This window comes from Schistocerca americana, chromosome 8 (assembly GCF_021461395.2).
Source record: "Schistocerca americana isolate TAMUIC-IGC-003095 chromosome 8, iqSchAmer2.1, whole genome shotgun sequence".
NCBI lineage: Eukaryota > Metazoa > Arthropoda > Insecta > Orthoptera > Acrididae > Schistocerca > Schistocerca americana.
The window spans coordinates 164640347-164652887 of NC_060126.1; the positions used below are offsets into that span (position 1 = coordinate 164640347).

General features: G+C 40.6%; 1 protein-coding gene across 2 annotated transcripts in view; it reads left to right on the top strand.

The window, feature by feature from the left end:
* LOC124545440 (protein takeout-like) overlaps positions 1–12541 on the top strand; it is a 102967-nt gene that overhangs the window by 67918 nt on the left and 22508 nt on the right. For both annotated transcript variants that reach the window (XR_006967630.1, XM_047124363.1), the window contains exons 3-4: positions 4850–5000; positions 10566–10702. Coding sequence is in view for 1 of the 2 variants with exons in the window: in XM_047124363.1 (XP_046980319.1) it covers positions 4850–5000; positions 10566–10702 (288 nt within the window). In the remaining variant the exon portion in view is untranslated. The remainder of the gene's footprint in view (positions 1–4849; positions 5001–10565; positions 10703–12541) is intronic.

Genomic DNA, 12541 nt, shown 5'->3' on the forward strand with positions numbered 1-12541 from the left:
CGTCTGTTGAAACCTCGTTCTCTCAGGAACGGATAGACGTGTCATACTGAAGTACATGTCACAAACTAAGAGGTGTGATCCCTTGCCTGCGTACAATATTTAAGGTTCGAAGTTAACGCGAGTAAAAGACGCTATCATTTATAACACGTATCTTAATACTCGCAAACTCAAGCATCAAAACCTGTAGGGTGCACCCGTTAACCTAGAATCATGAAATTTGGCAAGAAGCAAGGTTACACAGTACCAGTAACGGGAAAAATATTCGAAAATTGTAAAATCGTTATTATATGAAATAAGAAATATCTTTTGGCATTTATATATTACACTGCATTCACTGTCCGTTAATAGCGAAACAGAAAAATATTGCTACATGTAAATATAAAACGTAAGTTATAGTCATGTTTTAATGTGTGAATAAAAAACATTTCATTACCAGAATGAGATTTTCACTCTGCAGCGGAGTGTGCGCTGATATGAAACTTCCTGGCAGATTAAAACTGTGTGCCCGACGGAGACTCGAACTCGGGACCTTTGCCTTTCGCGGGCAAGTGCTCTAGGTACTGGCAGAAGTAAAGCTGTGAGTACCGGGCGTGAGTCGTGCTTCAGTAGCTCAGATGGTAGAGCACTTGCCCACGAAAGGCAAAGGTCCCGAGTTCGAATCTCGGTCGGGCACACAGTTTTAATCTGCCAGGAAGTTTCAACATTTCATTTGATCTCTTCTCTTTACATATATAAAGCGACGTCCGCTTTCGCTTCATTTTGTTCGCCGGGATATCTTAGGAACTACTATAGATATTTTGTCACGGTCTTGGAATTCCTGGGACTGTTGGCTTGCCAATATCGATAACAGACAAAAATCGTCGAGAGCTCCTCCGCTTGCCAGGATGAGTGGTCTGTCTACATACATAATTAAATTTGTGAGGAACCCTCATTGCGCGAATCCTACTCGCACGTAGCCACACTTTAATGTTTGAACCAGCTAAGGAATACCATTGTTGGTCGAACAGAGCGGTAGAAACGGTTGCGTGAACGTAAACGATAACCAACAATCGGGAAGCATTAAAAACTTTACTGGTCAGCAAGCGTGGTTATATTTCTGCAGATAATGATCTTACAGAGTCTTATTATAACAAGTTTTTTTATTCTAATGAACAGGTATGTTGGCACTACAATACGATAACCTTCTATAACTTGACTGTAACGATTAAAGTAGTTAGTCGCTAATGAATAATAATAAAAAAAACTGATGGGACGTGTTGGCTGCTCCTTCTACCGTATCAATGTGCTACTTACGTTGAGGTACGTATCACAAGTAAAGTCACTTAGTATCTATTTCATAAAATATTCATCCGCATGTCATCGTAGTTAGTGTCACTGAACGCTACAAACTCATTTGTTTGGTATTTGCGTGGCTGCTGCAACCTAGAAGTAATTTCACCCACATTAGTGTTATGTACATGTGCATGGTCCACAGCTCGTGGTCTTGCAGTAGCGTTCTCGCTTCCAGCGCACGGGGTTCGAGGTTGGATTACCGGTGGAGTTAGGGATTTTCCCTGCCTCCAGAAGACTGGGTGTTGTTGTGTCACCTTCATCACCGCTATTCATCCCAGTTACGGTCGGAGGAAGGCAAGGGCAAACCACCTCCGCTAGGACCTTGACTAGTCGGCGGTGCGGGTCTCCCTCATTGTCCCCCTACGCTCCTCGGAGTATGGGACCTCATCATCATCGTATGTACATGTCTCTGATAACTATCATATCAGTTGCTGAATGAGAATAAAGTCTCATTTGTTCCACTTATTATGCATATTTCATATCTACTTCAAAATGAAACCCAAAAATGATAGTAGAGCACTCAGTTCTTAAATACTTAGCACATATTTTTTTTGTTATGACACGCTCGCAGTTTTAATGTGGTTCTGTCACTGTCGTGTTATAAAACGAGCAAAGTAACTGATGCGAAGAGCCCCATAAGGCTGCAGAACCATGTCCTGTCGTGCACTATACGAGAAACTCTGTAAAAGCTGTCATTGAGGTGCCTGGTGGAGTGGCAAAATCGATCAAAATCGAAAGACAGCGATCGATCTCGACTGCATATGACAACGTTTTGGTGACATCTTTCTGCGCCTTCAGTACTTTTCAGGAACTTGCATCACTAACTATTTATCTGGATCTGCCAGGATTGACCAGATTTGAATAGTTTTGGTTAAGTATTTCAGCCACTGTGTCAGCGGAGATGAACTGGAAAGTTCGTCTTGCAGTCAGGTTTCTATGGGCTCACATTTCCGCGACATGGGTTGTAGCAGACACAGTCCACAGGCATCTGCAAGCGATCTGCGTGTGTTGCATGTACAGCTTTTCGAACAATCAGGAGTTAGTCTTACAGTACAAGAATTTTAGGCACTTGCCTTGTGAGGCTGTGTGAGGCACTCGGGGTCCAGAGATCACCGATGGCAACCTTTTTCTGCTGCTATCATGGCTGTCTCTATCCGGTGATGGCTGGTGCATTCTGATGAGTTCTGAGTCATCGTCGCATTTGCATTAGCATTATCCATTTTCTGAGCAGCTCAAAATTTCTGGGATCTTCTACGCAACTTGAGTTGCCTGATTAATCGTATTATTTCGTTGGTCTTGGAGTCCCTTACAATACATTTGCGAGCTGCACATATTAGGAAAGTTTATAGCCCTCCCCAACCACTCTTCCACAGAAATGAGTTACCTCCCACAGTGTTAGCGGGATATTCATGGTTAGAGAGCTTTGTGTTTCAGTACTTTACACGATTTTGTACACGTTGCGTAGGAGCAATTTCTCCGTCGCCATTGCAAGACATTATGTTCATTGAGTTGGAAAGTTGGTTTTTGCTATGTTTAATGTTGTATACGTCTAGCAAGAGGAACTAAATCATATATTCAACCTTGACATGAGTTTTAGAATCAAACTATTGTTCTACAATTGATACCGGTCTGGCGACAAATGTATCACCAGCATTTCTAATTTGTTTTTTCACTGTGATGGCGCCCACTGCAAAGTATACAAAGCAGATACCAATTAATTTGTTTGGACGTTAAATACTGTATAAACGTAGTTTCATATGTGGTCATGATTTATGATTTACAAACTTTCCACCGAGCTCGTCCTTACAATTGAAGACATAAAGTCTGTATATGAGTCCGCGATCATTTTATTTTTAGCACTTTTATTTTCACAAGTCCGTCTTCATCACATAGATTTCTTTACACTTAATGACCGGTTTCGGCTTATCGCCATCTTCAGATCTGTTGTAAATATAAATATTGTCTAAGCGACCAGGTTCAATTACTTAAGATTAAATCTATACAAGTCTTAGTGATGAATGAAATATAAAATATTTATAGCCATGCATGGGAGTCATACATACAGTTAAAATATTCTGATATAAATCATCGTCAATTTAAACATGTGCGTGCTAATAATCAGATTGCGTCAGTATTTATACAAAAACCTAATGCCTGCAGAGGGCACTTCAGCCAGAGTACATAGTAAACCAGCGTCGCCAATATAGAGATTAAAATGCTGTATGCATTGTCTTTAGTTAAAAAAAATTTCACCCTAGGCTAAACGAGCGTCTGTCATTACAAACATATGCTGATATACTGTAAGTGAAATTAGACTCATACTTGTAATCCATGAAAAGTACAAATAATGTACAATACAGCCCATAGCCTGATTAGGTAACATACAACTTTTATGAATGCCAGTATGAAAAGTATAAAGTAAAAAAAAAAATCAAAAATCACAAAATCTTCTATCCTAAGATTAGTTAACAGTGAACGAAATCATAATACAGTTAGTAAATTTGACACCGTTAGTTAAAAATAGAAAATTGAGAATCGATATTATATTAGAGTGCAGTATCGACGGCGAATATGTTGTGTCTTCTCTGCATGACTTGCTTGTTTTCCTATGGTTGAGCTCACGGAGGACAGCCCGGTGTCCTTTTCACCGGCGGCCGGTACGCGGCAATCCGCTAGGGTGCTCCACGCTACTCAAAGTAGTAGGTCTCTGAATATTTCATAGTAAGCATTCAGGTTATACTCGTTCTGTTCATTCAGCAGTAATTCCGGTTGATTGGCGACTCCATAGTGTCCTGTGCACTACGACCAGATAATGGGTATACTTGGAAGGAGAGACAGCATTGGTCGTGTATTTTTGTTTATTATCGCAAAATCGATTTTTGGTCACTTAGTGACCATCTTCAGTGCTGGAGTCTATGTGATCGCCGTAATGCATATTGACACCAGTGCTTACTAATTTAAGTTACATATTACAGCACTGAAGATGGTCACTAAGTGACCGAAAATCGATTTTGCGATAATAAACAAAAATATACGACCAATGCTGTCTCTCCTTCCAAGTAATTCCGGTTGTTGTTTCCTGTGCACATAAATCTCCATTTCTTCGAGTAGGTTCATTAACTGTCCCTTTGGCGCCATATGCCACACTTTCTAAGGGGGCACATATCGCTCGTTTTAAATAAAATATTTTTGTGTGTTTTCTGTAATATTTAGATCTTCAAAATTAACAGAATCAACTGCGTCAATTACGCGCCTTCGGAAGCTTACCCACGCCCAGGGCATTATCAAGTTACAGTTTAGTGTGCTTTCTGTGGCGCTATTGTTGACCCAAATTTCTCGATAACTGCTCTTGGCCTTTCTGAAACATTAATTTAGTGGATTTCTTTAATTAGTGGAATATTGGTGCTTTAGAGTGATTTGGAGTTACTTAGACGGTTCAGCGGTCTGGCCCGTATTACTTATTTATCAGTGCTGTATCGCGATTGTCACTCTGATCACATATACTTTTTCGTTTCAGGTATTCCCAGTCTGGGTCTCCCGCCACTTGACCCCTTACATTTTACGCAAATCAAAATCAAGGACTCACCTGAACGGCCAGTCACCTTGAGCTTGGAATTCAACGAAGTAGACATTATCGGAAATGGCAATGCGATCATCGACGACGTCGAGTAAGTACTCAAGTTTATTTTTTTGAGTCAGTGGTCCCTTGAATCGTCTGATGCGGTCAGCCACGAGTTCCTCTCCTGCGGCAACCTCTTCATTCCAGAGCAGCTGTTGCACCATTTGTCCTCGATTGTTTGCTGGAAAAATCTCAAATACTGTCTTCCCCTCTACAGCTCCCTCTGGTACCATGGAGGTTAATCTCTGTTTCTTTACCGCATGTCAGCGTTTTCTATATGTTCCTTTCGTTTCCGATTCTGCGGAGAACATCCTCATTCCTTGTCACTCCACCTAATTTTCAACGTTCTTCTGCAGCGCCACATCTCAAATGTTTCTATCCTCTTCTGTTTCGGGTTTCCAAATGTACATGATTCAGTACCATACAGCAATGTGCTCCAGAAAAATGTTCTCAGAAAATTCTTCCTGAAATTATTGCATATGTTTTATACCAATAGATTTCCCTTGTCCTGGAATGCCCTCTTGCCCTCTACTAGTCTGCTTTTTTTCCCTACTTGCTTGATCTGTTACATATTACTTTGCTTCTAATGTATCAGAATTCCTTAAATGCTTCCACTTAATGACCACCATTTTTTATATTAAGTTTTTCGCTGTTCTCTTTACTGCTCAGTCCATATTCGGTACTCAGTAGACCGTTCATTCCATTCAGCAGAATCCTGTAATTCTTCTTCGCTTTCATTGAAGATAGCTATGTCAACAGCTAATCTTATGTTTGATATCTTTTCACCTCGAATTTTAATTCCACTCTTGAATCTTCCTTTTATTTCTCTCATTGTTTCTTCGTTATACAGACTGAATATTAGGGCCGAAAGACTACTTACCTCTCTTACGCACCTATTTAATTCAAACACTTCATTCCTTGTCTTCCAATCTTATTGTTCCATCTTGGTTCTTGTACGAATTGTATATTAACCGTCTTTCCCTCTATCTTACTCTTGTTGGCCTAAGAGTTTAGAACACCTTGCACCATTTTACAGTCGCCTTCATGGAAATCTGTGCTAGGGGCAGTCTGTAATAGATAAATGTCTTAGCATGCTGTAGGAAGCTGTTGGCCCGCTTTGTGAGTAGAAACTCCTTTATCCTTCAAAGGGACGGCGCTGACTAAACGTGGATGACCTCTAAGCTAAAAAAAAAAAAAAAAAAAAAAAAAAAGAAGACGTAACAAGCCACCACAGTCTCACCTAAACGATAAACAAAGTAGGGGAAGGCAAGACGCCAGCTTTCGAGAAGTGCGTATATGAAGATGACCTCAATGGGTAAAACTGGCTGAAATATGGTAGTTCAGTATTGTATAAGAATTACACATATTGGTGGATAACAATCGGTTAATATAGTACACTTTCATATGGAGGGAAGATTGTTGACTTGCAAAATAAGCACAGCATCAGACACTATTTTGATGAGTCTTTCTTGTTGGTATACAACAGTTTTGAACGTTTGCAGAGTGGCGAATAAACTATCCCCTGGAGACAGGTCACTTGTGTTCGAAAAACAGCAGAGAACAGCTTTGTTCGAAGATTGGTAGAACAGACGTCGGTTTCTAACTTGATGCAGGAGACTTCTCGTAAGAGTACGGGCGAGAAAACGTGGCTGAGAGACTATATCTGGATGTACGAGGCAAATCTGGTTCTTGGCAGTTTGAGGAAAATCACAGCGCCCACTAGGCTTCATGCACCTGTGGACTGAACACAGTGAGAGATAGGGGAGAAGGCGCGATAATTTAAGTGCGTTTTTAGGTATGGTGCTGGGATTCGGCCTACTTCAGAATGTACGCGAAGGAACTTGCTCCTCTTTTTGCAGCGGTGTACCGTAGGTCTCTAGAATCAATCAGTTGTATAATTTTGGAACACGTATTATATTCGAGTATAGTGACTTTCTCGAGACTAGAAATCTACTCTGTAGGAATCAGAATGGGTTTCGAAAAAGACGATCGTGTGGAACCCAGCTCGCGTTATTCCTCCACGAGACTCAGAGGGCCATAGACACGGGTTCCCAGGTAGATGCCGTGTTTCTTGACTTCCGCAAGGCGTTTGGTACAGTTCCCCACAGTCTACTAATGAACAAAGTAAGAGCATATGGACTATCAGACCAATTGTGTGATTGGATTGAAGAGTTCCTAGATAACAGAACGCAGCATGTCATTCTCAATGGAGAGAAGTCTTCTGAAGTAAGAGTGATTACAGGTGTGCCGCAGGGACTGTCGTAGGACCATTGCTATTCACAATATATATACATGACCTTGTGGATAACATCGGAAGTTCACTGAGACTTTTTTCCGGATGATGCTGTAGTATATCGAGAGGTTGCAACAATGGAAAATTGTACTGAAATTCAGGAGGATTTGCAACGAATTGACAGTGCAGGGAATGGAAATTGAATCTCAATGTAGACAAGTGTAATGTGCTGCGAATACGTAGAAGGAAAGATCCTTTGTCAGTTAGTTACAATATATGAGGTCAGCAGCTGGAAGCAGTTAGTTCAATAAATTATAAGGGAGTAGGCATTAGGAGTAATTTAAAATGGAATGACCATACAAAATTAATCAGCGGTAAAGCAGATGTCAGACTGAGATTCATTGGAAGATTCCTAAGGAAATGCAGTCCGAAAACAAAGGAAGTAGGTTACAGTACACTTGTTCGCCACTACTTGAATACTGATCACTATTGTGGGATCCGTACCAGATAGGGTTGATAGAAGAGATAGAGAAAATCCAACGGAGAGCAACGCGTTTCATTACACGATTACTTGTTGTTGTTATTGTTGTCTTCAGTCCTGAGACTGGGATGCAGCTCTCCATGCTACTCTATCCTGTGCAAGCTTCTTCATCTCCCAGTACTTACTGCAACCTACATCCTTCTGAATCTGCTTAGTGTATTCATCTCTTGGTCTCCCTCTACGATTTGTACCCTCCACGCTGCCCTCCAATACTAAATTTGTGATCCCTTGATGTCTCAGAACATGACCTACCAACCGGTCCCTTCTTCTTGTCAAGTTGTGCCACAAACTGCTCTTCTCCCCAATTCTGTTCAGTACCTCCTCAAAAGTTGTGTAATCTACCCATCTAATCTTCAGCATTCTTCTGTAGCACCACATTTCGAAAGGTTCTATTCTCTTCTTGTCAAAACTATTTATCGTCCATGTTTCACTTCCATACATGGCTAGACTCCATACAAATTCTTTCAGAAACGTCTTCCTGACACTTAAATCTATACTCGATGTTAACACATGTCTCTTCTTCAGAAACGCTGTCCTTGCCATTGCCAGTCTACATTTTATATCCTCTCTACTTCGACCATCATCAGTTATTTTGCTCCCCAAATAGCAAAACTCCTTTACTACTGTAAGTGTCTCATTTCCTAGTCTAATTCCCTCAGAATCACCCAACTTAATTCGACTACATTCCATTATCCTCGTTTTGCTTTTCTTGATGTTCATCTTGTATCCTCCCTTCAAGACACTATCCATTCCGTTCAACTGCTCTTCCAAGTCCTTTGCTGTCTCTGATAGAATTACAATGTCATCGGCGAACCTCAAAGTTTTTATTTCTTCTCCATGGACTTTAATACCTACTCCGAATTTTTCTTTTCTTTACTATTTGCTCAATGTACAGATTGAATAACATCGGGGAGAGTCTACAACCCTGTCTCACTCCCTTCCCAACCACTGCTTCCCTTTCATGCCCCTCGACTCTTATAACTGCCATCTGGTTTACTTAGTAATCGCGAAAGCGTTACGGAGATGACAGATAAACTCCTGTGGAAGAATCTGCAAGAGAGACGCTCAGTAGCTCGGCACGGGATTTTGTTGAAGTTTCGAGAACATACCTTCTCCGAGGAGTCAAGCAGTATATTGCTCCCTCCTACGTATATCTCGCAAAGAGACCATTAAGATAAAATCAGAGAGATTAGAACCCACACAGAGGCATACCGACAGTCTTTCTTTCCACGAACAATACGAGACTGGAATAGAAAGGAGAACCGATAGAGGTACCCTCCCCCACACACCTTCAGGTGGCTTGCGGAGTATGGATGTAGATGTAGATGTACATATAGTTGTAGACTCATTGCGACTCAGCTGAAAATTTTGTTGCCTGCGAAGCAAAATGAAACAGCTTCTGCACGATCAATTCAATACGTGTAAACTGCGGTCTTTTCCCAAATCTCTTGAATTATTCAAACGCTGTCGAGATTTGCTTTCCTCCATCTTAATAGCTGATATTTTTCTTATTGTTTGCATTTATAGCATTGGAACTGATTCTGTAGTAATTTGGTATTCATGTATATCACGTGTGGCGTTTATTATAAACGGGGATTAATGTGGACCACTGTTCCATTTCATAGGTGAATAAACACGTTGGTCTTTTAACTTATATGAGCTACAGCATCCATGTGTTTCCTAGAGCCACCTTATCCTGTTAGTTATGCATTGAGCGACATATTTTTCTGTGGCCTCACTATGGCCCAGCGAAACAGATGCGGATCACGTGACATCGACAGCGGTATGTCGGGGACTCGGCTGAAACCATACACTTTGTACATATTCGGTTGTATTTTTAATTTCTCTAATTGGAATTTGTTAAATTATCAGATTGTGTTCATTGTTTACAAGTGAATAAGTGACGTTTGTTTAAATATCGCTATGTGCTAGTTGTTCATTATCGCAACTCTACATATATCAGATGGATGCTCTAGTATTTGGGGAATGTGGATTATATTATGATGATTAACAGTTGGAGCGGAAGCGCTTACAATAACCGTTGTGATGTCGTTACTTCAAAATAGTTCTTCAACATACTGTAATGTCATTTTCTCTTACGTCGTAAATTTCGTCGCAATTTCGCAGAATATTCCTTCGTGTCATTTTATTATCAGTATAGTAATTCATTCACACATTGTAATGCTGAAGTGCCTTACGTCTGTAACAGTGGTAAAATTTATAGCCATTTTGTAATGCAGAATGGCTTGGCTGCTGATTTTCATCTCACTCCTGTGAATGGACCTACAATAACAAGGCTGCAGTAGTAAAAGTACAATTCATGCGTTTGGCACCACGTTTCTGTAATCCCACGCGGGCTTCCCGTCTTTTATAATTTACGTAATAGTCCACGAAGTCTGACCCAGTTCTTGATCGTTGTCTAATTGGTACAGCGATCGGAAAACTTTAATTTTCCCGCCTTCGCAATTGTCTGAGGTGCATGACCTTCCCACTTGCCAGGGGGAGAATTCTTTACAGTAATCTTGATGTAAAACCGTTATCTGTGGACGTATGCACACTATTATAACACTTCAGTAATCACTTAAAACCGCGTGTTCTAGTCAAGCTCTGCCGGCCGGTGTGGCCGAGCGATAGTAGGTGCTTCAGTCTGGAACCGCGTGACCGCTACGGTTGCAGGTTCGACTCCTGCCTCGTTGTCCCAAGGAATTGGAACAGTGAACTTTGGCATATGAAAGTGAAACCCACTTCATAACGATGTTATTTACAGATCTGATTATTCAATGATTATAGTTTACACCAAAGGAACATGATAACTCTTGTCAACTTGACTGTGTTGACAGGATGAAGCCAGGCAGTTACTACATGAAGACAGAGGTACATACCGATAAGCCATTGACACTCGTCGGCCCATACAAGGCAGAAGGCAAGGTGTTGGTGCTGCCTGTTAAAGGGGAAGGGAACAGCAACATAACAGCACGTAAGTACCCAGGCTTACGCTTCCTGTGCTCTATTCTCATGTCACCAGTTCTCCAGACCTACACTGGCTTGCCGAAACCATCAAAAGAAGCCAATGTTCTGTCACTCCCTCTCAAATCTTGAAAAGCATGCATTCCGCCTCGCTACAATAGCGGCTTACTCTCACTTACGAAAATCATATTGCAATACATAAAATTAGCATTTCGAACACTTGAGGTCTCATCAAACGTGACACACAACCACTGGACTGTTCCCACCAGGAGAGGATCTATGCGTTTGACTTCCACAGCCATATTCCATTAACGCAATACATGCGAATTCTTCATATACTCTCACAAGGAGCGTTTACTTCCCTTCATTAACTTATCTTGATATCTAATCAAGGACCTACATCTACATATCATTCAAATCGTCCAGTTACTCGTAGTGCCACGGAATATGGATAATACATCTTTTTTATCAGACCAACGGCTGCTCAGCAAATCGGCCACAAAATGTACAAAATCCAATACAGTTTTCAACCTTACTTCAGCTATTTTCTCATGGGGTTTGCATTGATGAATCATCACAGTAACATGTGAAATATTTGAAAAACAACACTTTCAATTAAATCATGGCAAATTTGGTACAGATTGTCCTACAAACCAAGGCGCCACTGTTTTCGATTACAATTTTATTACTGTAGATCTATTTTGGGGTGATTGTCATCATCAAGTTACTGCACTTCAGGTGGTCTTGATGTTCATCTGATATTGCTGTCTTAGGTGCCGCCGTGCGGGGTAGCCGCGTGGTCTCAGGCGCCTTGCAGGGTTCGCATGGTTCCCCCTGTCGGACGTTCGAGCCCTCCCTCGGACATTGGTGTGTTTGTTGTCCTTACTGTAAGTTAGTTTAAGTTAGATTAAGTATTGTCTAAGCCTAGGTGCTGACGACCTCAGCCGTTTGGTCCTATAGGAACTTACCACAAATCTCCAATTGCCGATTTCTTAGTTGCTGTCAGTACAGTATAAGTTTGCACCATTGATGTTGGTGAAGCTATAGTAAGTGTTAAAATTAATGAAAGTTTATTTCATAATGATGTTACTTGACAGTAATTATGAAATAACCTTTCATAATTCAACAACTCCAAAAATAACTGCTCCAGATAAAGTTTAACACCTACTACAGCACCACTAATATCTACAAAACAAACTTTTACAGTAGTGGTAGGAATTGCAATGGTGATATCCTATAGATATGAAGACCACCTGATATAAGCTGAAGATGATAATATATATATTATGTGAGAAGCGAGGTACAGCACAGCAGTGGACAACAATCTCTGTAAATACTTCAGGGGCTTAACATTCAGTTGAGGGTGACATATGTCGGTAAAAATGTATTAAACATTCTGCCACACAATGTATTTATTTCTCTCCATTATTACAATGGAGATTCAAGGAGAGTTCCAAAAAAAGTAAGATATCTTCCACCTGTTAACTCCTTTGGTTCACATAAGGTTCTCTTTGTAGGGTCTATTACAGTTAATTCATTTGTTGTTGTTGTTATAAGACTGTGATACTGCATAACTTGAGGTCAATGTGTTACAAGCCTGTCAACAAAATACAAATTTTTCATAATTAGATGCTAACAAACATGGGACAGAGAGGTTATGTTTCTGGGAAAGTTTGTAAAAGTGATATTCTCTACCGACAGATATGTGGGCACTGACAATCCTGTCAAGTGGTCGTCATATATGAAACACCATTGGATTTGTGTGCTTCAGGAGATGATGTAAGTGTTTGACAGTGATCCAATTTTTAATTACTCATTTATCACTGTCTGATTCATATCATATAATGTT